Source organism: Eulemur rufifrons, chromosome 30 (genome assembly GCF_041146395.1).
Source record: "Eulemur rufifrons isolate Redbay chromosome 30, OSU_ERuf_1, whole genome shotgun sequence".
NCBI lineage: Eukaryota > Metazoa > Chordata > Mammalia > Primates > Lemuridae > Eulemur > Eulemur rufifrons.
This window is the reverse complement of record NC_091012.1, coordinates 67,668,721-67,695,718: the sequence shown is the minus strand read 5'-3', so window position 1 is coordinate 67,695,718 and position 26,998 is coordinate 67,668,721. Positions and strand designations below refer to the sequence as shown.

The following is a 26,998-nucleotide window of genomic DNA, read 5'->3' as shown; positions in this document are numbered from 1 at the left end:
ACATGCTAGTCACACTTCACTCACTTAAGGCTTTGGGGAAGGTCTAGAAGCTTCTGGTAGCTAGGTGCATTTTATAGGCAAATGAACAAAAGTACTACCTTTTTTAAAAAAGTGCCATCTTGATGCTTTTGTTCACATGGATTTGAAGACTTCTAACCACTCTCCCCTGCCCACCCTCACCCCCAACTTTTTCAGCACTACTCTTCACCATTGTATCAAGGACAGAGTGGTAGGAGTTGTTCAGATAGATTGTGGGCTATAAAGGGCTGTATTGCCTATAGAGGATTTCAAAACAATAATCAAACCACCAAAAATTCTGTCTGCCTTTTGTTATTACCAGGCATTGGTAATTCTGAACAATGTCACTGACACTCCTCCCCACTAGGATCCATTTCTCCCACTACCTACACCCTGTACACCCTCCCTGCATGCCACTCTCCTTCACCCAGGGATTTGAAGACCCTCTGGTCCTTTGTGCCTTATGCAGGGCTGGGCACCAGTAGACATGCCAAGAATACCTAATCCACAACTAGCCACTCTGATAAACTAAGCTATGCTAATAAGTTAATGAGAGGAAATAAGACTTCCTGTCCTCCCCACCCTCAACACACTCATTAAGAATCCCCGTACAGGCCGGGCGCGGTGGCTCACGCCTGTAATCCTAGCACTCTGGGAGGCCAAGTCAGGAGGATCACTTGAGGTCAGGAGTTCGAGACCAGCCTGAGCAAGAGCGAGACCCCGTCTCTACTAAAAATAGAAAGAAATTATCTGGACAGCTAAAAATATATATAGAAAAAAATTAGCCAGGCATGGTGGCACATGCCTGTAGTCCCAGCTACTCGGGAGGCTGAGGCAGGAGGATTGCTTGAGCCCAGGAGTTTGAGGTTGTGGTGAGCTTGGCTGATGCCATGGCACTCTAGCCTGGGCAACAGAGTGAGACTCTGTCTAAACAAAACAAAACAAAACAAAACAAAAAACAAACAAAAAAACCCCTCTACATTCCCAAATAATGTCCGCCCTCTTAAGAGGTCCCTTGAAGATGACATCCCTTCTTTTCTTGCATAAGCCAGACCTAGTATTTCCAGCTAATTAGTAGAGGATTGCAAAAGCAGGGTGTCCACATGGGACGGCTAGAGGAGACTGCTTGCTTCACCAATGCACATGGACAGCTCTGTCTGGGAAGCACTAATGGTTGGTACATATTTCCCAAGCATTTGATGGGCTGGATGGCCTCTTCTACGCACATTTATCAGGATAATATCTAAAATTCTGTTTCGGGTATGCGTGAATCATTCCTTCCCTTACTGGTCGTTGGAGTTTGCTGATGTCATTCTTTGATTCATTTTGGTGAGGTCAGGCCATTTGCTTATTTTTGAAGTTGCAGTTAGGATAGGCTCTATTCAACTTGATCAAACAAAGATCTAACAATGAGCATAGGCAAATATCTGTGGTGCTGGAACATAGAAGTACCCACTGCCATGTTCAAGGAAATGGAAAGAGAGTGGCTAAGGAAAGAGAGTAGTTCAAGGAAATGGAAAGAAAGTGGCTAAGTTCTCAGGTATACAACCTTTGTGTGGCAAGCACCATTGAGAAAATATGGCAGCTAGATAAGAGGTACCTGAGGTCCTACTTTTTAAATTGAGGTAGAACTTACATATAATAAAGTGCACATATCTAAGGTGTACTAAGAGCCACATTTGTCCACATGGGTTTAACACCCAGCTCAGATCCAGCACCTCAGAAGACTTCCTTATGCCCCTTCAAGGTCAATAGCCCTGCAAACGTATCCAGTATTCTGATGAGGTAACCTTTTCATGTTAGTGATTTCCAGTTGGTGCATTTTACCCAAGAACGAGATAGCATCACTAGAGTGGAATTTTGTGGCTCCTAGGGTAGATTTCTATTGGCAATGCCAGCACCTAGGACTGTCCTGGGATTGTTAGGACTTGCCCTTAAATCTCCCAGCCCTTATGGTATTTGTTGGAAGGCACCTAGTTTTTGGCTCCTGTTGTCAGCCCAGGCAGGTTTGACAAGACATATAGGCAGGTGGAGCAACTGGAAAAAAAATACTTTCAGTGAAACATAAGGGAAACATAAGGGAAGAGAAGGCAAAACTGTGCCTAGCCACACTACATACTCACACTAATGACCCAGCTAAAGTGATGGTGCTCTTTTTGTGTGTTTTGGCTTTATTTTTGGCCTGTTGTAATTTTACTTAGCTAACGAACTTAACTAGCAGTGCATAATCAACATAGTAACGTTAACTTCTGAGTTGATAAACCAAGCTTACAGGCTCAATATTCATATCCTCAGTCATTACTCATACCTTGAATACAGTGAGCACTATAGTCAATATTTGTTAGACTAAACTATGGTTTTGAAGTTACTGTTTAAAGTGTAAAGGAGGTACTAACTTGAACATGCCACACTCTTTCTCCCTTGTTTCTCCCTCAGCTAGTCTGCCTCACTTTCCCCTATTTCCAAACTATATCCTGGCTATTTATCAATATGGAGCCCAAGTTGGTGGTGATTGCTTACTCCCACACACACAAAAAATCAATTCGCACGACTATTTCTTTATACCTTTCTGTGTGCAAGGCACTGGAGGCAGTGTGGAGAGAACCCAAGACATGTTTGTATATACATATCTGCTGGGGCACCTATCTCAGTCTCTGTGAATATTTCTCTGACTGGAAATAGCATATTGTTTCAGAGCATGGAGTCTGGAGCCTGAATTCAAAGCCCCACCCTGTCATTTACTAACTGAGTGCCTTTGGGAAAAATATTTAACCTCTCTGTACCTCAGTTTTCGTATCCATAACATGGGGTTGAGAAAAACAACTGCCCCATATGGTTAATATGAAGAATAAATTAGTTAATATATGTAAAGAACTTAGAGAAGAGCCTGGATCATAATAAGAACTATCAAAGAGTTTGCTCATTTTGTACCCCTAGGGCTAAAGTGGGCCTTATCTCAAAACAAGCCAAGAGCTGAACTATGTGGTGCAGGATATCACCTTTTTGTAACACTCAACATGGCCGTACTGTAGAATATTTTGCAACCAAATAAATGTGAAATTTCTGGGCTTGGAAACCAAGCAGCACAAAACCATGTAATGAGCTTGAGCTTTGGAGTCATACAGATCTAGGAATGTGGTGAGAATCCAGGCTCCACCACTCATTAGCTATGCGCCCATGAGCAACTTACATAACCTCTTTGAGCCTCAATTCCCTCATCTGTAAATAGGGGAATAATACATACTTTATAAGGTTATTGTGTAGATCAAATGAATAATACATTTGAAGCACTTGGCACAGAGCCTGGTACACAGTAAGTGTACATTAAGTATTAGTAATTATTATTCTTGCTTTTGGCCCAAGGTTGTTGTGAGAATTAAATGAGATAATAAATATAAGGTATCTAGCTCAGTGTCTGGCACATGGCAAGAAGCAAGAATTTTATTGATGATCTTGACACCTGCACCTGGAGGTTTATTGCAGCACAATTCACAGTTGCAAAGATGTGGAATCAACCTAAGTGTCTATCAGTTCATGAATGGATTAACAAAATGTGGTACTACTCAGCCATAAAAAGGAATGAAATAGTGTCTTTTGCAGCAACTTGGATGGAACCATTATCCTAAGTGAAGTATCTCAGGAATGGAAAAACAAGCACCACATGTACTCTTTAATAATTGGGAGCTAATTGATGGGCACACACGGGCACAAAGAGATGTGAAGGTCATTGGAAATCAAGAAGGAGGAGGGGCCAGGCGCGGTGGCTCACGCCTGTAATCCTAGCACTCTGGGAGGCCGAGGCGGGTGGATCGCTCAAGGTCAGGAGTTCGAGACCAGCCTGAGCAAGAGCAAGACCCCGTCTCTACTAAAAATAGAAAGAAATTATCTGGCCAACTAAAATATATATAGAAAAAATTAGCCGGGCATGGTGGCTCATGCCTGTAGTCCCAGCTACTCGGGAGGCTGAGGCAGAAGGATTGCTTAAGCCCAGGAGTTTGAGGTTGCTGTGAGCTAGGCTGACACCACGGCACTCACTCTAGCCCGGGCAACAAAGCGACACTGTGTCTCAAAAAAAAAAAAAAAAAAAAAGAAGGAGGAGGGGGAGAAGTGGGGGTAAAAACCTACTTATTGTGGACAATGAACAGTATTCAGGTGATGGCCACGCTAAAAACCCCGACTTAAGCATTATGAAAGGTATCCATGTAACAAAAATATATGTACCCCCTTAATATTTTAAAATTAAAAAAAAATAGGTGACCCTTATCTTCCTTCCTCCTCTCCCCTTTAAGTTTGAAAGACCTGGTACTTATAATTTTGACCAATCATATTTGCATTCAAGGGAGTGAACAAGCCTGGTATAGCCAGCCAGTGAATATCAGAATCTAGATGTTTATTAAGACAAAGGGCTGTCATGCAATAACCCAACCATGCCATTATCAGTCTGCCATCCTTCCTGTTTCTCTAGGCAGCCTTTCCTGATGTCAACTCAACCAGTTAATCTCTCAGTCACTTGACATGTGGCTATATTTACGCACAAATATGTGTGCATGCATCCTGTGCTGCAAACATTTACAGTCAAGTTTATCTGAGTACAGCATGTGGTCTATGTGAAGTGCTGAAACTATGTTCAAGTCTAGATCCTCACAAAGCAAAGAACACGGAATATTTCCTTGGGAAATATCCACAATGAGGAGATGTACAGGGCTTTCTTGTACAGTGCTTTACAGTTTTCCATGTGCTTTTACATACATTATTACTTCATTTGATCCTTAGGTAGGTATGGCAGGCATCATCATTATTCACCTTTCAGAAGAAGAAATTGAGCCTCAAAGAAGCTTGTTGGTCTACTTGTCAGAAGTCACCCAGTTTGCAAGTGGTGGAAGAGGGCTTGAAAACAGGTTCTCTGATTGACATCAAGCACTCTCACACATCATTCATTTAATTTTTTGCAGTTAGGTATTTCATACTTTGGATTCTAAATATTGCATAACCATTGAATGACACACCACCCTTGTAATCAGTATAAAGAATGGGACTTTTTTTACAAATAGAGAAATGGAGGTGCCCACATTACAAAATTGCACTAGAGAGATAGTGGTAGAACCGGGTTGAAACCCTTCGTCTAATATGACACCTTTTATTCCTATGATAGAATATTAAACTCAATCATATCACTAATATTGAGGCAAAATAAAATCTTTTTCTTTCTTTTTTTCTTCCTCTCTCTTTCTTTCTCTTCTTTCCCTCCCTCTCTTCTTTTCTTCCTTGCTTCCTCTCTCCCTCCTCCCCTCCCTCTCTTTTCTTTTTCTCCCCTTCCATCCATTCTTTCTTCCTCTCTCTCTGCCATCCTCTTTCCCCTTTCCCTTTCTTCTTTCTCCCTTCCTCTTTCTCTTCTTTCTCTCCCACTTTTCTCTTTCTTCTCCCCTCTCTTCCTTCCTTTCCTTCTTTCTTTGGCAACTAGTTTATTTTCCAAATAATTCTCACCGTTTTTGAGCTGGTGAATCCAACGCTTCCTCAATTCTTCAGTCGGGGAGAAGACATAGAGAGGCCCTTCATCATATACAACCTGAGGCAACGGACACACAGACTTCATCAGTTAGGATAGATTCAGAAAAAAGAAGAAAGATCTTGAAGCAACTAATCTTAAGGTACAACTTTGTCTATTCATTGTGGAAGACAAAGAAAGGCAGTTGTCTTTTTGATAAAATGACTTTTTTTTCCTTTGGGTAGACACCCAGTAGTGGGATTGCTGGATCAAATGGTAGGTCTACTTTTAGTTCTTTGAGGAATCTCCATACTGTTTTCCATAGAGGTTGTACTAATTTGCAGTCCCACCAACAGTGTAGAAGCATTCCTTTCTCTCTGCATCCATGCCAGCATCTATTGTTTTTGGACTTTTTAATAGAATCAACCCAAGTGCCCATCAATTCATGAATGTATTAACAAAATGTTGTATATGTATACTATGGAATACTACTCTGCCATGAAGAAGGATGAATTAAGGCCTTTTGCAACAATTTGAATGGAACTAGAGACCCTTATCCTAAGTGAAGTATCTCAAGAATGGAAAAACAAACACCACATGTACTGGCTATTAAATTGGAACTAACCAATGAACACACATTTGCACAGAGGGAAGTAAAACTCAGTGGAAATCAAGCAGGGGGAAGGGAGGAGGAGGGGATGGGTGCAAATCTACCTAATGGGTACAATGAACACTATCCGGGCGATGGGCACACTTATAACTCTGACTCAAGCATAACAAAATTGATACACATAACCAAAAACATTTATACCCCAGTAATATTTTGAAATAAAAAAAAGAAAGGCAGAGTCTTCAGTCAGCAGTGGTGCTCAGCTTCTGTGAATGACCTAAAGAATTCCTGAACTATTCATATCCAGATGTGTGGGACTTAGAAGCTCTTAGTTTTTTTAATACTCTTAGGTCCTCTTGACTTGTGTTTTAATTTGTGTGTAAAATTAGCTCATAATGTTTTCCTCTCTCCTTGGTGGAGATAGGATTTTTGTTGAACCAAGAAAGGATAGTTTATTGTTTTATTATTAAACTTTGAGTTTGTATAGTAGAGAATTGAAGTGATGATCAATATAACTTAAGTCTTGATTAGTACATATGGTTATTCACTTGAATAATATGGAACAAAATTGTAATTCATGGCTAATTCCCCTCCCCCTGCCATCCAGTGGTGGCCCTTCACCAATATTAGGCAAAATAAACCAAATTTGAAACCACAAACCTACTTCAAAAAGAGTAAGGTATATATTAAACATTATCATCAAATCATTCAGTACTTTTTGAACATCTACCATGCACGAGACATCATAAGGTGTTGTGGAGATGCATGAATATATAAGATGTGTTTCCAACCCTCACAGACTTAATAGACATCACATGATGGATTCTAAATCAAATATAAATTAATTTTGAATTATCTGCTGTTCAGCATTGTCCACTAGTGCAGCCAAATAATGTCATCTTGTTGAAAGGCAATGGTAGTAAAAACTATGTCTACAACACCCCTCCTCCACAGGTTTTATAACCTTGATACAGTCAGGGACATGAACAAGATCCTTTTGCATTTTTTTCTTTGCTTGTGTTAGTCTTGCTGTGCTCATAAATCCATGACAGAAAGCCCCCTCCCCTGAGACTTTCCACTTCCTTTTCTGGCTTTCACTGTTGCAGAGGCTGCTATATTCACAACATGTGGCCTATAGAGTTCTCAGGATGTAAGCCAGCCAAATTGAAGAGCGAATCTGTAGCTCTTGCTCTCCTTTATGACTTACACTGCACCTACCGAACAGATGCCTATGTGACATTTCAACTATTCCAGACTAGAATAGAATTTAGGTTTAGTGTAAGTCTTTTTTTTTTTTTTAAAGCCAGTCAAATTTAGCAGTGGAGGGTTGAATACCAACTTTAGTGACACTAATGTTAATAAGTTCTGATAACCCACTACCATCGGACCAGCCGTTTAGTGTAAGTCTAATAAGCCTTCCCCATACTGAACTTCCTAATATCACTCCTTACCTCCCCTTTTCTGTTTTTTCAACCCACATGACCACCATTAGACAGATAATTAGACCTAGAAGGAAGTGAAATGCTCACTCAACAAGCAGAGCATCTTTCTCAATGCAGTTATCATAGACAAGCCACATTGTAATGGAATTAGTGCCGCTATGTATTCTTTGTGAAGTACAGAGACTAAAAGAAATGATATTAGATTGGGAAAATAGAAAAGCAAATATTCTCAGCTCAGGCCAGTCTCATTTCTTGGTCCATTGTCCTTGTCCACCTAAAATTCTATTCACTGGGACCTAGTATCCCTCCCTCTGCCCTGCACCCCATCCCTAATGGTTGCAATACAGGGTCCTTTCGAGAGCTGATGAGAGAAAATAACTCACCTGGAAGGGATAAGGGAACCTCTCAATGATTGAAATCTGCTCCATTTCACTGGATTCTTCACCCCTTCTCTGTAATGTAATAAGAAAGCATGGTTATTGGGGCAAGGCGCAGTGGCTCATGCCTATAATCCTAGCACTCTGGGAAGCCGAGGTGGGAGGATCGCTCGAGGTCAGGAATTCGAGACTAGCCTGAGCAAAAGTGAGACCCTGTCTCTACTAAAAATAGAAAGAAATGATCAGGACAGCTAAAATATATATATAGAAAAAATTAGCCGGGCATGGTGGCACATGCCTGTAGTCCCAGTGACTCAGGAGGCTGAGGCAGGAGGATCGCTTAAGCCCAGGAGTTTGAGGTTGCTGTGAGTGAGGCTGGTGCCACGGCACTCTAGCCCGGGCAACAGAGCAAGACTCTGTCTCAAAAAAAAAAAAAAAAAAAAAAGTAGGTTACAAAGCAAGATGTGTAGTATGATTCTATGTTTTAAATATATAATATATATATATAAGTGTATGTTTGTGTTGCTAGTGAAGAAAGACATCTATAAGCCTATATACACCATGATATTAATAGTTGCTTTAGCTGAAAAATGGGATTATTCATCATTTTTATCTTCTTTTCTGTGCTCTTAAAAATCTGTATATTTTCTGTAATAAATATTCATTACTCTTGTAATCAGGAAAATACCAAAAAAAAATAATGTTTTTTGAAAAATCAACTGAAAAGTCAGTAGGGTTTATGCCCTGGAGAGGCTCTGGAAAGTAAGAGGAGAATAAACAATGAGATATTAAAGAAACTCACGTGACTCAGAATGCCCTAGGATTCTGGCATTCAGATTTACTCAAGCCTTTAACTCTAATCCTGGTAAGTGAAGAAGTGAAAGCAATCATCTCTGATCACTTCGAAAACTTGATACGGTATCATTTTAAAATTGGTGTTAACCAATTTTCCAGGTTAAGTGAGATGTTCTGCATATGGAGGAAAGAGGCTGAGATTCTATAGACAATATGTGGTAGAATGAAGAATTGTATAAGGGAGCTTGACTGTGTCTCACATTGCACAGCAACAGCAGTCTATTTACAGAGAATTTCACTGTTCCAAATTTCTTAAAATCTACCACTCCCTCTCTCTGACATTGGTCTCTTCTTACCGGAATCTGTCTTTCAGGGGGAGGATTTTTTTCGGGAACCACTGTTTCAACGCAGGTGATCTTCTCAACATCTATTGAACCCTTCTTACTGCCTCTTCTCTGAGAAAGAGAATTCGGAAGAAAATGCAGAAATATTGAGTGATTAAGCAATCAGGTGATTAGATTTTGTTATCTACCCACACTGTATATCAGGACCTGTCATTCTGGGAGGAAAAAACTTCCAGATCTATAAATCTAACCTTCTTTCACAACCAAATGGAGGACAAATACTATGGAAGAGTAAATAACTGTATGTCCCTTTGTCATAAGAAATAAGGGAGCAATTTCCAACTCTCGGATTTTATTCTTAATCATTTAATGAGTGCTCATCAATCGCAAGATTCCATAGAAAGATTTTCCCTGTGGCTTCTTAGCACCTTTGAATTTTTGCCTCAGCATGGTTGTAGCTAGTTCTAGGGTAGGAAATATTTTGCTGGGTTTGAATGTACTTAGGTCCATTCCACCTCCCTCTTCCTACCAAGGAAGATCGACCTCTTTCCTAAGGGAAGAGCTAAGGCCAAGACCTTAAAATCTTGAAACTCAGGTTTCACAGTGGAGAAACTTACCCCACGTTCAAAGTCATACTCATAGTAGGAAAGTTTGTGCACAGTCAAGAGAAAAAGGCGCTTCTTGAAGTTTAGAGGTGATGTTTTCTTTTTCTGCTGGGATCGTTTCAGAAAGATGCTCTCCAGTATCACCGCAGCCATAGTTTCTTCTTTCAGGAGCTCGCTCGTGTGCTGTTGAGAATGAAAGTTCTTGAGGCCCCAGCACATTAATCCTCATGGCTCCTGGCTCCCCCTCAGCCTAGCTACCTAGTTGCAAATGCAATAAAAATGTGCAAAGCTCACAAAGAACCTTCTTCCTACCTCAACATCCTCCTTCCACAGTCCCCAGCTCTGTCAGTTTTCAGGTATAATGGATGCACACTGAATTGGGGGGATCAGTTCTATGTTGTTAGTTCATGTAAACTGGGTTCTTGTGTAAGGCGATGGAATGCTCTAGATGTCAAATGGCATGTACCTGTGTGCTTGGTAATGTGTAGAGGCAGCTTTATACTATTGACCCTCTTATGATACATGTAGCATCTGTGGATAGCAAAAGTCTCTGCACAGCTGTTGACCATGTTATCCCCAGAAGGGATAACGCAGGTGCTAGAACTCCACTGAGGCAAATATTGGGCTTTCAGTTCCCAGTTTCCTAGACAGTGAATGTAATTCTTCAAACATTGTCCCACTGGGGTCTGTAACCAAGGGGTCGAATAAGGATATGGAGGCTGCACCTGCAGTTACAGACACACACTAACTGCCGCCCAACTGATTTTGCCCATCACCCACTGACTGAGCTACAAAGGATGGAAGCTTTGTTCTAAAGTTGAGAATATAATTTTTAGGGGCGGAGGGAGTAGTTGTTTTTTTTATCTTTTTCCCAATTGTCTTATTGCTATAGATGCCAGCTCTGTTCATTTATGAAGAGTAACTTATTTTGCCTCCCCAAACTAACAATACTGCAGACAGATTCAGTTTAGGTAACTGAAATACAGAAAGGCAAAGAAAGTCCCAAAAAGTCACCATTGGCTTTTTTATTTACACTAAACAACACTTCATATCAGTTATTCACCTACAGGTTTACATACAATCTTATATTATTGCTTTTCTTATAATTAAATAATAGAGATGGCTACTTTTTTCTATAATTTTTTTAGCTGTCCAGATAATTTCTTTGTATCTTTTTAGTAGAGACAGAGTCTCACTCTTGCTCAGGCTGGTCTCGAACTCCTGAACTCAAAGGATCCGCCCACCTCGGCCTCCCAGAGTGCTAGGATTACAGGTGTGAGCCACCATGCCTGGCCACAATCTTATATTATTACTAATTCCAAATTTTCTTTAGAAGGATAAAGTGAAAATAAGCCATGCATAGGAGCGAGTCCCTGTAGTCTAAGCTACTCAGGAGGCGAGGTGGGAGGATCACTTGAGCCCAGGAGTTGGAGACCAGCTTGGGCAACATAGCAAGACCCATCTCTCTCTCACACACACACACACAGATAATGTGAAAACAAATACTGTCATAAAAATGGAGCACTAAGAAAGTAATGAAAAATCACCAGCCCTCTCCTCAAGTTTTGTTAGAGGCAGAGTTTTTTCCTATGGGGTGGTGGGATTTATTTTTTTAAACTAAACTCCTTATGCTTTTGGTCCTATGGAAGCAGCATAAATAGCAGTTTTTTTCTACTTTTCAAGCACAGCTTATTGCTCACTAGGAAAGCAAGGGAGTGGTTTTTATCAAAGCTTGGGGGTTATCTACACTGTTATTTTGCTCTTTCCTGTGGTGTAAAAGGTTCTGTTATCATACTGGGGAGACAAAAATAGATTAAAGGAACACCAGGGATGCTCAGAATGATCATTTTGCCTCTTGTCTACCATGTGTATGCCACTGTCTTCTGGTGGCAGATTAGTTCAATATTTTGTAAATGATCTTTTGAGAAGTATTGGACAAAGGTGCAAACCTTTCCCCATAACCTGCCACATGGCTTTCTTCCCTGATTTCCTGCTTTAACTGGTCTCTCAGAGGAATGACAAACAGATGAGAGTTTACAGCCAATTAGTCCTAACATTCATTTTCAGCTCAAGCCCCAAAGAGATTCCTTTTAACATTACAGTTATTCATTTACCTAGTAGTGAGAGCCAAGTAAAAGTACTCAATTCTCAGGAACTGCCAACTCCTTGAGATTCCTGTAATAATATCACATTTGTTCTCATGGTGAATTATAATTAAATAGCTCTTCACAATCAAAGACTCAAATTACACAAGACAAAATGAAACCCTAAACAAACTGAATAGTATTACCAGTCGATGGGATCAGAAGCAGCCCAAGAAACCATGTCCAGACGTACTTCATTTAACTGAGTAAAGCACACCACGCAGGCTCTTGGTGGATATGCTCTCTGCTCAGGCCCAGCATCTGCTTCAATCTTAGCCTCTGCTCTTATTTCCTATAAGACAAGTCCTTCTGGAAGCTGTCTCTGCTCTTTTTCTTTTTTAGAAGAAATCCAGTTTGTACAAGAGTAAGCCTTCCTCTCTGTCAAGTGTCTGTGCTGGGCCAGGGTTCAGTGCTGGTCTAAGTATGAGGAAGTAAGCCTCTCACTAGCCTTCACCCCTCTGAGCCAGGGGTGAAATGGCTGCCACCTCTAGATCATTGAGTTGGAGGATCACCAAGATTTCCATGGTGTGGTAGCACCTTGTCTGACCACTTTTCTCTTATTCCTTGTGTTCCAGTCCAGATTCACACAGCCTGAAAGTGTGGTAGTTCTTCCTTAGGCATCACTGGTCCTTCGACCAATGACATGAAGGGAGAGGCATCGTCTTTGTGTTGTCCAGAAGGCTGGTGTGTGATGGATATCTCTGAGTTAAAGAGTAGTTAGAGGGTAGTGCCTCTGTGGGTACTTATTGGGAAAGGCCCCATATTTTTTTTCTAACAATTTCAGCAGCCTACAAAGTCAATTTGACCACAAAATATGCACGGTGAGGGCTGAACCTGCACCTCACTCAGGGGGTGAGGGTGGTGAAAACGGAAGTGACATGAATGTCACACACACACACACACACACACACACACACACAAACAGTTGTTCACATGGAGAAAAAATAAAAGGGGGAGGAGAAATAATAGAAAGACACATAGCTCTTCATTTAAAATATAGAGTTTTGGTATTATAATGTTCTCTTTATTAATGTTCTCTTCATTAAACTACAAATGCAAGAATTTTCACATGGTCACTTTTGCAGCCTCCCAGCCCCTTATGGAGCAGCAGAATTCAGAAAGAGGAAGCTTATTAATAAGAGTTCAGCCATCATACAAACTGCACTATACCAAGGAATTAATAGAAATAGCATTTGCAGAATCAGTAAACTAAACCACCTTTGGCTCCTATCTTTGATCATAAGATAAAATACTATTAAGGACAACACCAGAGAAAAGTTCAGAAAACTACACAGCCTGCCTATGACCGGGAAGAGTCCATGAGACGCTAGTTAGAAATAACCACTCAATAGTACTGCGAATAACTACTTAGCCAAAATATCCAAGAAGCAGTAATTTTTCTTTGTTTCTTCTTTAAAGTACTACTTAATTTGCCAGCAAGATTCTGGCCATTCCCTTTCTCTCCCTAGGGGCATGGATGGGAACTCCTGCCTCTCTCAGTGCTGTCTACCTGTCAGGCATTTGACATGTGTTATTTCATTTATTGCTCACAACGAACCGATGAAGAAACAGACCCATAGAGCTTATGTGACTTATCCAACCTCATCCGTCTTTTGCCCTTGCTGTATATCATCTACAGCCCTTGCTGTTTCTGTGCTACTTCATTGCCTCCCAGAGGGTTTTTTTTTTCTTTTTTTTTCTTTTTGGTCTTTGATGAGGTATGATGCCACCTACTTCATTCAGGGCCCTGTCATTCCCCGTGGCTATCATCAAAGAGCAGTTGGGACAGAGTCTTCTGCATCTTCTAGGAATGCTCAGCAAGAGAGGAAATAGTGGTAAATATGAGGGATAAGAGAGAATTCAAGATCCTGGGGCACTTTCCTCTGCAATATTTCTCCAGGATGGTATGGAGGATCTGTCCCTGCTAACTGCCTACTGTATTTTCCCCCCTGCATGAGGACTCTTCTTAGTCTGGCCAAGTTTTCTTACATTTTCCTTCTTTAAATCCTCCCCAAAGAGATTCTACCTAACTGGTGAATTCCTAGAGTTACTTGTTTCCTTTTCAAGATGTTTCATTGTTTATTTATTTATTTTGAGACAGAGTCTCACTCTGTTGCCCGGGCTAGAGTGCCGTGGCATCAGCCTAGCTCACAGCAACCTCAAACTCCTGGGCTCAAACGATCCTCCTGCCTCAGCCTCCCGAGTAGCTGGGACTACAGGCATGCACCACCATGCCTGGCTAATTTTTTCTATATATTTTTAGTTGTCCAGATAATTTCTTTCTATTTTTTAGTAGAGATGGGGTCTTGCTCTTGCTCAGGCTGATCTCTAACTCCTGAGCTCAAACAATCCGTCCACCTCGGCCTCCCAGAGTGTGCTAGGATTACAGATGTGAGCCACCATGCCCAGCCAAGATGTTTCATTGTTGATGGAATGAAAGCACAGTGTTTAGGTTGGACACCCACTCTTCTCTGACTCTTGTGTTGTTACTGTTTATTGTGAATACAAAACTTTGAATATGCTTTCTTTTATATTATGAAACATTTCAAATAGAAAATACAGAGAATGACATTACATTCATGGACTCACCACTTAATTCTACAGAATTCTAACATTGTGCTGTAGTTGCTTTACATGATTTTTAGAAATAAAATACTATTGATATAGTCAAAACCTCCTTATGTATTCCGCAATCTTAATCCCCTCCCTCCTTAGAGGTAACCAATATCTTGAATTGGGTATTTATCATTCCTAGGCATGCCTTTTTTTTTTTCTTTGTTCTTTTCTTTTTTTTCTTTCTTTTTTTTTTTTTTTTTGAGACAGAGTCTCACTCTGTTGCCCTGGCTAGAGTGCCGTGGCGTCAGCCTAGCTCACAGCAACCTCAAACTCCTGGGCTCAAGTGATCCTACTGCCTCAGCCTCCTGAGAAGCTGGGACTACAGGCATGCGCCATCATGCCTGGCTAATTTTTTCTATATATTTTTAGTTGTCTAGCTAATTTCTTTCTATTTTTTCAGTAGAGACGGGGTCTCACTCTTGCTCAGGCTGGTCTTGAACTCCTGACCTCAAGTGATCCTCCCGCCTCGGCCTCCCAGAATGCTAGGATTACAGGTGTGAGCCACCGCGGCAGCCTTCTGATTGAGATTTTGATTGAGAATTCCCTGGCCTTGGGACCAGAAGAAAAATCTTTAAAAATGTCACAACCACAGCAACAAAGCAACCTGATTAATCTTGTTAAGTTCCCAAGAAGCTCTGTTTGGACTCCAATAAAACCTAATTATTTTATGCTAAGCTTTATGGTCAGCGCTACAGATGACCAAATTTTTGGCGAAGACTTTCAGCCAAAATCAGTTTTCTGGCTGCGTGCTAACCAGGGAAATTGTCATTTGCCGTAGTCTTCCAAGAGATCTTAGGGCTCTGGTACTTTCATGGCATTTCATGTTGTTAATATTTTACATTTTTTTTCTGTGGTTTTGGCGACTTCTAGGTCTCTGTGATTCATCATCTCTTCTGCCCTGCACTAGAGACAATAGATTCTGGCCAAGTGATGATTTACTGAGAGCCAGATAGCTAATATGCGAATTTAGTCAGTGTCAGACCAGTGGTAATACTTTCACTGTTGTCCCTCTGTCCTGAGGGTAACTGTTGAGATGTCTTGTCTTTCACTCTGGACTTGTATGCCCCTTTGGCCTTCTTTTTTCAATTTAGTTTTTGTTTTCCCTGGTTTCAACATTTCATTTTTTTCAGTTGATATCAAAATAACACATGCCCATGAGTGTGGTGGTGTGGGCCTGTAGTCCTAGTTACTCAAAAGACTGAGGCAGGAGTATCTTTTGAGCCCAGAATTTCGAGGGCAGCCTGGGCAACATAGAGCGATCCCTCCCCCGTCTCAAAAAACCAAAATAAAATAACACATGTTCATTATAGAAAAGGTTTCAAGTACAGGAATATTAAAAAGAAAAACATCAATTATAAGGTTATTATTCAGAGGCATTAATATTTTGGCATATTTCCTTCCCACCTTTTTCTGTGTATGTTTCTTATCATATTTGAGATCATATTGTACACGTAGTTAGTGTGCTTATTTTTCTTAACATTGTCTATCCATCCGTCCATCCAACATACCTTTATCTAAAAAAGAGCTACGGTTCTTATTTAGTATCATCCCTGATTATTTACCATATTATTAGGATCTCTATATAAGCCTCATTTACTGACTCAAAAAGTATGTACATTTTGCATTCTGATATATATATATATATATATTGCCAAAATAGTCTCCAGAAATGTATCAATTGCAGCTTCAAATAGCAATTTTCTAGAGTTTATAACCAATCCTTATCTTTCCTCATATCCTTATCTCTTTTATGCTCCATTTCTAGTAAGTTATTTATTTATTTATTTTTGGCACAGAGCCTCACTCACTCTGTCACCTGGGCTAGAGTGCCGTGATGTCAGCCTAGCTCACAGCAACCTCAAACTCCTGGGCTCAGGTGATCCTCCTGCCTCAGCCTCCCGAGTAGCTGGGACTACAGGCAAATGCCACCATGTCTGGCTAATTTTTCTAGTTTTAGTAGAGATGGCTTCTCACTCTTGCTCAGGATGGTCTCGAACTCCCGACCTCAAGTGATCCGCCTGCCTTGGCCTCCCAAAGTGCTAGGATTACAAGCGTGAACCACTGCACTTGCCTTTAACAATTTTTTAAACTCTGATTTTATTGCAGACAAATCTGTTTTTTTTCACTGAGTCAGTGATCTTGAACTCCGGTATATTCCAGCCTCCAACTTGACTCCCTAGAATGTCCTTCCTCTAGGACTGAGCTAATAGACTATAGATTATTTTCACTTCAGGGAGGCAGAGCAGTTATATGAGCTTCTCCCTGAGGTTCAAATAACCGATATAATTGTAAGGACATCTAGTGGGGGGATTTCAAAGAGTGAGGAGAAGAGCTTTGGATTAAGGCTTCTAGGTTTCCAATGCTCTCGGATCACCCTCAGGCACTGCACATGAATCTCCATAGAAACTGAAAGTCACACGTGGCCCAATTGTTTCTGGGTCCTCAGAAGAGTTCTCCCTCCTCCTTCCCCTCCTCTGAGGGCTTCATGCATAACCAAGTAGCTTTGGAGTGAAATAGGTCAAGGCCTCTTTTCTAGCTTCTGGTTGAGCACTGCCTCACTGAAAATCTTAGCTCTCCCTTATTCTCAAGGCTTAGCAATCAGATCTCAGCAATCAGATCACTGGGGGAAAAGCAGCAGGTAGCTGATGACTCTTTGGAGAACACCCAAACTTTGGTTTTCAAAAGCCATATCTTCCCCTTATACCTAAGTCACTTCCTGATATGGGTCTAGTCCACTGAAAGGAAACGATAGGAAATTTGCTCAAATGGAAATAACAAATTACAGTAATAATTTAAAATTGCACCAGTATCCTAAAAGTGGATGGAAAGTTATGCCAGTTCTCACCATAAGAAGTTTATAAAAGATTCTAAACAGAAACAGAAACAGTCATGATCAACGGGAATTTAAACTTTCACACAAGCAAGTAGTTTAAATAGTCTGAATGAATAGAAAAGGAGTCAGAATAGAGTAGATAGGGTAAGCCTTAAAGGATACCGTTTAGTGTAATGAGTTAGATTTTCATCAGTATTTGCATTTTGTGGCTTGTATGGAGAGTGACATTGTTTTATCAAATAACTGAGGCTCCAGAGAGACTATAGCACTCTTGCTTCAGGGGCTTGCCATGCAAAATGAGGGAAGGAGCAAAACTAATACACAACTAACAGCAAAGAAGACAGCCCCTGAGCTGTGTTGATCCCCCAGCCTCTGAGCTTTGCTACTGCCCTGCCTGTGGAAATGCGATAAAAATTTTCAACTCTGAGAGCTGGGTGGCTAGGAAATTGGGATTTCATTTGGAGTGCTGGCAACTCATCCAAGGATGTCTCGATCAGGGTCACCAATTCCTTTTATTCTAAATGCTACGCCATTTGCTCTAGATAGGCCTTCTGGGGGACATTGGCAGGGCTGAGACAGAAAAAAAACAATAGCAATGGCTGAGATATAGCACTTACTATTGTCAGGCGTGTTTTAACAGCTTTACATTTATTTACACATTTCCTGCTCACACACACCTTATGGGGAAGGTACTAGGCAAGTAGGGAGGAGGACAGGGAAAGGGAAAAGAGCAGGGAAAGAGAAGAAAGGGACAAGAAAAATGCAATGCAATTCAGCAATTATTTATTAAGTGCTCACTCTGTGTCAGGGGACATGGTAATGAACAAAACAGACGAGAGTATAAAGGAGAGGGGATACAGGTAGAGAGAGGAGGAGGAGGGGGAGAGGGAGGAGGGGAGGAGAGGAAGGAGAGGAGAAATAATGAAGACAAGAGAAAAGCAAGGTGTACACACCAAAGGCAATGGTAAGAGGAGAAACCTTTGCCACGACCTCAGGGGTTGGCTGCACTGCCTGGGCTGAGGCAGAGGCTGCTTTCTCTTAGCCTGGTCTCTTACCCTATTACCACGAGGTTGGCACAGCCTCCGCATAGTCCTTCCGACAGGGCAGCTCTGACCCCGGCAACATTTGGCCTGATGCAGCCCACAGCAGGTAACCTACACCCTGGTCTAGCCAGTGCCCCAGCTCACAAGGGTCAACTGCCGAATGTGGCACGTGAGCTTTTACTGTGTTCTCAGAGAATCTGCCTCTTAGAATTTCTTCTTCTAAGGGCCTCATTGACATAAGTGTCCATTTTGAGTCTTCAAGCAATATTTGAGCAAAGGGCTTGTTTTTATCCTACTACCATCCGCAATGTTACTTTTCCACCAAATTTTGCAGGGGTGCCCCTTTCTAACATTTGCTACCTGTTCAGATGGTCACCTCATGTCACTTTTTTCTCTTCCTGATCCCCCCACGGCCCTCATCAGAATGGACCCTTGCAGCCCCTCTGATCACCAGGAGGGACTGCCAGGGCCTTGTGCTGATGACACTCCCACCCTCAGTCAGCCTCCTCCGCCAGCAGCTATATGGCACCAGCCATGCTTTCTCTCTGGCCTTTAGGGGGTCCTAAGAAAGGTGCATTGCTGCTGCTGCCCAGCCCCTGCCTTCCCCCAGACCCACCTCAGTCCTGACTTAATGCAGGTAGCTTCCCAGATGCATTGAGATGCCAGGACTTGGAAGGTGGGACTCGATCTCAGCAGACACTGGCCCTGGAGACATATTCTTACAGTCCAGAGAGGAAGGACCGTCTAAGCAAACCCCACCCTTTCACAGCCACTCAGTTCCCTTTTTTTGTTTCCTGACTTAAACCAATGTCTTTTTTTTTCTTCTTCTCAGCAGCATGCTATCTGGTTCCCTGCTGCTCTCCTTATCCCCCCACCCCCAACTGTCCCCGCCCTTCATTTGCTTGGGACCTCTGACACTACTATCTTGAGTCCAGCTCCGAAAGAACCTTTCTCAACACTACTGGAGCCACTGAGACTCTAGCAGGGGCTGGATTGAGCAGACAGGTCGCCAGGCCGCCCTTCCAGACGTAAAGGGATGACATACCTAAAGGACTGTGGAGATGTTCAGCACAGGCAGAGGGGCTTGCAAGAAAGAGGAGAGATACTGCAGTTGGCAGAGACAGGACAAAGAGACTAGCCAGGAAGAGTGTCTTCAGTGTCTCCTGTCCTCTGAGGCAGAGGAGACTCAGGATCACACGGTTAAACTTGAGAGTGAAGGATAGGGAGTGTTCACACAGGGACCCCAAAGGACAGAGCCCAACAAAGGTAGAGACAAACTTCCCCCTGCTGAGTCATTTTCTAAGAAAGCACTCTTTTTCCTACAGATAAAAATGTCAGAATGTAAGCCCATGCAAAGACTCGTACCCTTCCCCATTTTCTGTGTAATCCCAGCTACTCTGGTGGCTGAGATGGGAGGATTCCTCAAGTTCAGGAGTTTGAGATCAGCCTGGGCAACACAGTGAGACCCCCAGACCCCCATCTTTTACAAAAGGTAATAAAAAGATTCAGCCTCAGGGATTAACTCTCATTTTACACATTTCTCTTTAACCCTGTAAATCGGTAAACCAGACTAAGTATGTCACTTGAAACCTAGATGTTTCCTCAGGGGCCTCTTAGCTTATGTTGTAGCTACAATCTTCTTCCCAAGGATTCTCATAGGAAATGCAGCCAGTATTGGCTGCAGACTGTGATGGTGACTGATCTGCTTGCTCACCTTGACACATCAGGCACTGCCATCTTTCCTTGTCCCAAAGCACTGTATCCTAATGTAGAAACAGATCCCAGATCCCACTACAAGTCTGTCAGAATTTTTAAGGCAACAGGAATTTTAAAAAGAATTTGTAAGATGGCAGAGTGGTTGATCCTCACACTTGCACAAGGTATATGGGCTTCAAGTGTTGTATGATCTCCTTATTTTATTGACAACTTCCATCCTTTCACTAGTCACCCCCAATAGCTGTTTAGTTGCCTGCCTGAGAGTTGGCCATAGGCATTCACTTTCCCTCCCCTTTTTTTCAGTTAGATGCGGCTTGTTGTCACATGCCCTGTCTTCTCTCAAGGTCCATCTTGGGGTGGGGACTGGGGGTTGATAGACATATACCGGGAGATCTGGATAAGACAGAGGATGACAAGGAAAAGAGGCAAGCAAACCTAGGCTCTTCTACACCCCCTGCCCATGACCACTCCCCTGGCACCATTGTTCATACTGACAAGCACTGTACTCAGACTGGGAATGAATGGCTGAGTGTCACCTCAACACATTCCCCATGTAATAAGGCTCTGTTCTTGATGCCATCCTGTTCGCCATTTGTATTAATGACCTTTGAAGAAGATATAGAACGTAGCCTAGCTAATCTGTGAATGGCACAAGGCTATGTGCTAGATTAGATGACAGAATAGAGCAATTACTATAGTTTCCAAAAAGATCTTGATCACCTGGTGATTTTACCAGAGCTAAAGGTGATGTCCCATAATTGGGCTCCATCTTTGAACTTCAAATGACTCCAGGTGAAAGGGGGGTAGCAGTAGCACTTGGGAAAATGGTTCAGGGGTTTTTGCTGACAGTAATCAAGAGAAAGGTCATGTCAGTTAACATGGCTGCCAGAAAAGCCAAGGTAACATTAGGCTTCCTTGTGTAAGTAAAACATCTAAATAGGAGAAAGTTAACATGCCACCTACTTTGCAAGACCAGACCACGCCCAGAGTCCTGCATTCAGTTCTGAGTGCCTCATCTTAGGGGAAATTAGTGAGCAGGGGCATATCCAAAACAGAGACCAGGACTGACATGTGAACTTTCAGTTATAAGATGCATACATTCTGGGGATCCAATGTATAGCATGATGACCATAGTTAATAATACTGTATTATTTACTTGAAATTTGATAAGAGGGCAGATTTTAAGTGTCTTCATCTCTCCCCAAAATGGTAACTATGGATGATGAAGGAGGGTGAATTTGTTAATTAATTTGACTGTGGTAATCATTACACAATGTATACATACATCAAATCATCACATTGTATACTTTTTTTTTTTTTTTTTTGAGACAGAGTCTCACTCTGTTGCCCAGGCTAGAGTGCCGTGGCGTCAGCCTAGCTCACAGCAACCTCAAACTCCTGGGCTCAAGTGATCGTCCTGCCTCAGCCTCCCGAGTAGCTGGGACTACAGGCATGTGCCACCACGCCCGGCTAATTTTTCTATATATATTTTTAGCTGTCCTGATCATTTCTTTCTATTTTTAGTAGAGACGGGGGGGGGGGGTCTCGCTCTTGCTCAGGCTGGTCTTGAACTCCTGAGCTCAAACGATCCACCTGCCTCGGACTCCCAGAGCGCTAGGATTACAGGTGTGAGCCACTGCGCCCAGCCTGTATACCTTGAATATGAACACTTTTTGTGGATTAAGTATTTTAAAATAGAAAACAAACCAAAACAAACAACCCCCCACACACAAAGTCATGTAACATGAGGAATGATAAAAAGAACTAAGGTTGATTAGATGAAGAGGGGCCTGCTTGCTATCTTCATATTTCTATGTTACTAACATAAAAATCTTTTAGAAACTCCCCAAACGGAGTTTGGGAGATTTCTTAAGAATCTGGAGAGAAAAAGGAAATGTTGTGAGACTACAGGCTGGCAGTTTGGCAAAGAAACTTTTAGGAAATGTAGCAGGTAGTGGTAATATTTTTATTATCTCATTCCCAGAGACAACCTAAAAAATAAGGGTGAGATCAGAGAGTCAGCTCAGGACCCACAGGTGTTCCTTGGAGGGTCATGCAAGCAGGATATCCCAGGCTCTCATAGTTCCTTAGCCTCTAATCCACTGATACTTCCTCCTGTGTCCCACCCCAATTCTCTTTCTTCACCATCCTATACCCTGCAGATGTCCCTGCTTCCCCTGTGTGATGCAGTGGTTAAGTGCAAGGCTGTGGTGTTAGACTACCTAGGATCAAATTCCAACTCCACAAAATAACCATCCATGTGACTTCGGAGTAAGTGAATTTAAGGCCCCTTGTGCCTCAGTTTCCTCACCTGTTAAATACTAATAATAGTACATACCTCCTGGGGTTGTGGTCAGGATTAAAAGAGGTAGTATGTCAGGTGGTTAGAAGAATGCCTGGCATATAGTAAGTGCTCTATAATTTTTAGCTATTATAATTAGCAGGCCAAAATAGCAGTATTTTATAACGGTAAAGGAACCCAGGCTATGGTGTCAGACTACCTAGGTTTGTATCCTAGATCCACTAAATACTGTTGACATTGGACAAATAATTTAACATCACATGGTCTCAAATCCTCATCTGTAAAATGGGAATAATAGTATCACCTACCTCCTAGAATTACTGTGAGAACTGTATGAGACAACCTATTTAAAATGCTTAGCACTCTGCAGTCTTTGTCTGCCAGACTCCCTTGAAACCTAGTACATGCCTTCTGCCAGGTATGCAGAGGAGGGAAGAGCTGAGTACTTTTTATCTCTTGACCTGATTATTGCTATTGCAGGAGCTGAACAATTTCGTTGTCACTTTTCAGAACCTAGATCAACCAGCTTACTCCCTGAACAAAAGAGTTGCTTTAATGTTGATCATTCAAAGTACTTAGTACTTAATTGTACATTTATGAGCATATTAGATTATTGTGTCTCAGCTGGGCGGGGTGGTTCACGCCTGTAATCCTAGCACTCTGGGAGGCCGAGGCAGGTAGATTGTTTGCGCTCAGGAGTTGGAGATCAGCCTGAGCAAAAGCGAGACCCCCTCTCTATGAAAAAAAAGAAAAGAAAATAAAAAAAAGAGTATCGCGTCTCTCCTCTAGCACAGTGCCTGACACATAATGGGCAATCAGTGAACATTTCTTGAATAAACCAACTGGCCATATGATAGACGAACTGGAGCAACTGGCTCCCTCCAAGCCTTCGTTGAACCAGCAGTTCCCTGCGAAAGGTGTTCTCAGGATCCTTGAGGTTAAGCAAGAATGGAACGTGGAGGTGGAAAGCCTCCTCACTCGACCCTAGCCCTGGCTTCTCCTGGAGACAGGAAGACCAGATGGTTTGGGTAGACCACTGCTCTCTTCACTATATGCCACTACGTAGCAGCGTCCGCCAAAAGTGATGAAGTAATGAAAAATTGTAAAGCTGAGGGGCGGGAGAAGTGGAGAATAGTGGATCAGCCTTTAGGCAGAGCCCTCCCTCGAGCTCCCGCCCGCGGCTCCGAATCCAGTCCTCTCCGCCGCTGGACGGCGCTGCGCACTGAGCCTTAGACTCTATGATCGCTCCCACCTATTCCCATGAGGAAGTGCGAGTAGGCACCGCCTATATACTTCCGTTTCCGGCTCGGCCTCTTTCTTTCGTTGCCGACAGCGCGCGCGCAAACATGGTAGGATGTTGGTATGGGGGCCTAGTAACATCCAGCCTAATCTTCCCCCCCTGTGTCGACGGTGCTGTCCCGGGATAGGTCTAGGCCCTTGCGTGGACTCGATGTATGAAAGCAACCCAGTGTTGTTGGGCTCGACCCCGAAGGGACCGGGCTCCAGGGTCAGGAGTTGAAGTGATGGGATCAGAGAGGGAGAGCTCTTCCCTCTTTGGGGCTTGACGGAGGGCCCTCTCCTTGAAACACGTGGGGCTGAACCACCTTCTAGTCAGAGCTGCAGGAGTGCTGTGGGTTAGCGAAGAGTTTGAGTCGGGTCCTCGTGGAGTGCCTCAGCTTTGGCGGGGTTGGGTAGGGTTTTGTGCCGTTGTGATAATACTGCATGTTCTGAACGGTTTATTTACTAGGTGAACGTTCCTAAAACCCGCCGGACTTTCTGTAAGAAATGTGGCAAGCATCAACCCCACAAAGTGACACAGTACAAGAAGGGCAAGGATTCTCTGTATGCCCAGGGTAAGATGGCTTCTGCGTAATTTGGTTTTAATGTGGCATTTATTTACATAGTAGTGTAATATTCGAGACCGGGTTTGGTATTTATTTTTTCCTCCCTCCCTTGGCATGGGCGTTAGTATTTGTGCTAGGAAGCCTAAGATAAAACTCGTAAAAAGAGTTTTCCATGTGGTTCTTGTGATTTGTGATCTTCAGTATACTATAACAAATAACACTGTTTTCCCAGGAAAGCGCCGTTATGATAGGAAGCAGAGTGGCTATGGTGGGCAGACTAAGCCGATTTTCCGGAAAAAGGTTAGTGGTAATTACTATGTGACATGTTTCCCACATAATTGTGGTAAGGACTGTGTATTTGTGGTCTGTCGTCTCTAGTCCCTAGACCCCATACCTCACAATATAGTTACAGCATGTCAGTGAGGTTCTCACAGTTGCCTGCAGTGACATAACTAGTATGCAATGGAGCTGGGAGTGCAACTCAGGCCCGACTGTAGTCTACAATTCTATACTATTTCAATGTTTTACGTTTACATTTTTTTTTTTGAGACAAGGTCTTGCTCTGTCTCCCTGGCTAGAGTGTAGTGGCGTCATCATAGCTCACTGCAACCTCAGACTCCTGGGTTCAAGTGATCCTCCCACTTTGGCCTCCCAAAGTGCTAGGATTACAGGCTTAATCCACTGTGTCCAGCCTGTTTTACACTTTTTATCCTTTTCTGAAGAGGCAAAAAATCCAGGAATGTTCCCTGCATTCCTGGAAACTGAAGTGAGTACACTGGTAAATCCTTTCATTTGCCCTGTCCTTATCTGTCATCATATCTGAATCCTCAGCTCTTAATTGCAGTAAGAATTTTTCTGTTATTTAGCTTCTCACTACAGAAACCTGCATGCGGTCTTCTGTCTCATGGGGTCTTACAACTCTTTAGAGGCCATTAGCCTTCCAATAGCCTCCTGAATTCTATATTTGTTTTCAGGCTGAATGAGTTTCTGTTCAAACCTTAGGTGATTTGGCTACCACATTAGCACAGTGCCTGGAACATAACATTCCCTCCAACACAGCATTTTTCTTAGCACTTTGATTCTCATGCAGCCTGGTTCCAGGAAGTAAGGAATGACTTCATTGTTCATTTGAGTGCAATAAATGGTTCAATCTCGGGGTGGTAAAAGGAATGCTTGAGACATTTTCACATTCAAGTAACTTGTGTAGAAGAAGGGAATTTACTAGGTTTGGGTCTTTTGAGAACTTCAAATTAGCAGAACTGTGGTTAAAGGGGTATTATTTAAAAACTGAGTATTAGAGTGGGGAGTTTAGCTTGAGTTAAATAATTCAGTTGAATGCACATAAATTCTAGACATAGTTGTAGGTAGTCTTAGGTTTAGTTGATAGTAGGCCTTAAGTAACAATCCTATTTAATGAATTACAAAAGTTATGTTCATTTCATAGTTGCATGGACTTAGTTTACTCTTTTTTTTTTTTTTTTTTTGAGACAGAGTCTCGCTCTTTTGCCCAGGCTAGAGTGCCATGGCGTCAGCCTAGCTCACAGCAACCTCAAATTCCTGGGCTTAAGCAATCCTCCTGCCTCAGCCTCCCGAGTAGCTGGGACCACAGGCATGCGCCACCATGTCCGGCTAATTTTTTTCTATATATATTTTTAGTTGTCCAGATAATTTCTTTCTATTTTTAGTAGAGACGGGGTCTCGCTCTTGCTCAGGCTGGTCTCGAACTCCTGACCTCGAGCGATCCTCCTGCCTTGGCCTCCCAGAGTGCTAGGATTATAGGCGTGAGCCACCTCACCTGGCCAGTTTACTCATTTTTGATTGTGTGAAATATTTATGCAGAGCTGCTGAAAGCCCATAAGCTCAAGGTGGCATAAATGCCCATGATAGGAAGCTCTCTAGGATGTTTGATCTCAATGGCGTTTCAATTAGAACTTTAGCAATTAGATAATCTGCTACCTTTGCTATCACTACATATTCTCTTAAATTCACTGCAATTTTTAGATCATTTCCCCTCTATAGCTAAAGACAGATTGTGGCAACTATCATTTGCAGAGCTTTGCTTTAAGTAGTACTTAACCCAACATAGTCATAGTTTTGAAGAAAGTGATTTTTCTGTAGTGATTTATGAAGGCTTTGATTTTTTTTTTTCCAGGCTAAAACTACAAAGAAGATTGTGCTGAGGCTTGAGTGTGTCGAGCCCAACTGCAGATCTAAGAGAATGCTGGCTATTAAGAGATGCAAGCATTTCGAACTGGGAGGAGATAAGAAGAGAAAGGTATATAATTATGGGTGGAAGGTGCACTTTTATATAGCTTTATTATTTGGAGAGGTGAACATTTTTATTCTTATTGTGGCATAGAGCTTGGGCAATCCTCTCAATAACTAGATCGATAGCTGAAGGCATAAAGCTTTTTGGTGTTGACTTTGCTATAAGTAGGAAAGGAAGATTTAGGAGACTTGATACAGCGTGATGGTGATCTTTTTAGGAATAGATGATATTCTTGGTGGAGCAGTTCTTTGCAAAATAAAAAACTCAATACTTTTTTCTGTTTTATTACAGGGCCAAGTGATCCAGTTCTAAGCGTCTTTTGTTTTATTATGAAGACGATAAAATCTTGAGGTTATGTTAATTAACTTCATTTGGTTGCCGTTGGTCTTTTGGGAGGGAATAAACTAGAGCCATCAATAAAATTACCCTTGCGGGGAAATTTATGGTTCGTGATTGTTCTGGGTACTACTTGTTTTGGATTGGATCTGGCTGGTTGAGCTCACATCAGATGCTGCAATTAGCTGATTTGGTGCTTTAATCCCTTGAGGCTAGTAG

General features: G+C 42.2%; 2 protein-coding genes across 3 annotated transcripts in view; one reads left to right on the top strand and one right to left on the bottom strand.

Moving 5' to 3' along the window:
• Positions 1 to 19,058, bottom strand: part of BTK (Bruton tyrosine kinase) — a 32,260-nt gene extending 13,202 nt beyond the window's left edge. The window contains exons 1-5 of one of the 2 annotated variants that reach the window (XM_069463310.1): positions 18,929 to 19,058; positions 9,689 to 9,859; positions 9,084 to 9,182; positions 7,939 to 8,007; positions 5,503 to 5,584 (exon numbers count right to left, since the gene is read on the bottom strand). In XM_069463310.1, coding sequence (XP_069319411.1) covers positions 5,503 to 5,584; positions 7,939 to 8,007; positions 9,084 to 9,182; positions 9,689 to 9,829 — 391 coding nt within the window. In that variant the 5' untranslated portion in view covers positions 9,830 to 9,859; positions 18,929 to 19,058. Of the gene's footprint in view, positions 1 to 5,502; positions 5,585 to 7,938; positions 8,008 to 9,083; positions 9,183 to 9,688; positions 9,860 to 18,928 lie in introns of those variants that run through there. The other variant, XM_069463311.1, reaches the window with a different exon arrangement.
• Positions 19,059 to 23,568: 4,510 nt separating this feature from the next.
• On the top strand, positions 23,569 to 26,879 carry LOC138378088 (large ribosomal subunit protein eL42-like). Its single transcript, XM_069463372.1, has 5 exons — positions 23,569 to 23,679; positions 24,078 to 24,183; positions 24,407 to 24,474; positions 26,327 to 26,449; positions 26,735 to 26,879. The coding sequence occupies exons 1-5, from the start codon at positions 23,569 to 23,571 to the stop codon at positions 26,753 to 26,755; spliced, it is 429 nt and encodes a 142-aa protein (XP_069319473.1). The 3' UTR covers positions 26,756 to 26,879.
• The last annotated feature ends 119 nt before the right edge of the window (positions 26,880 to 26,998 follow it).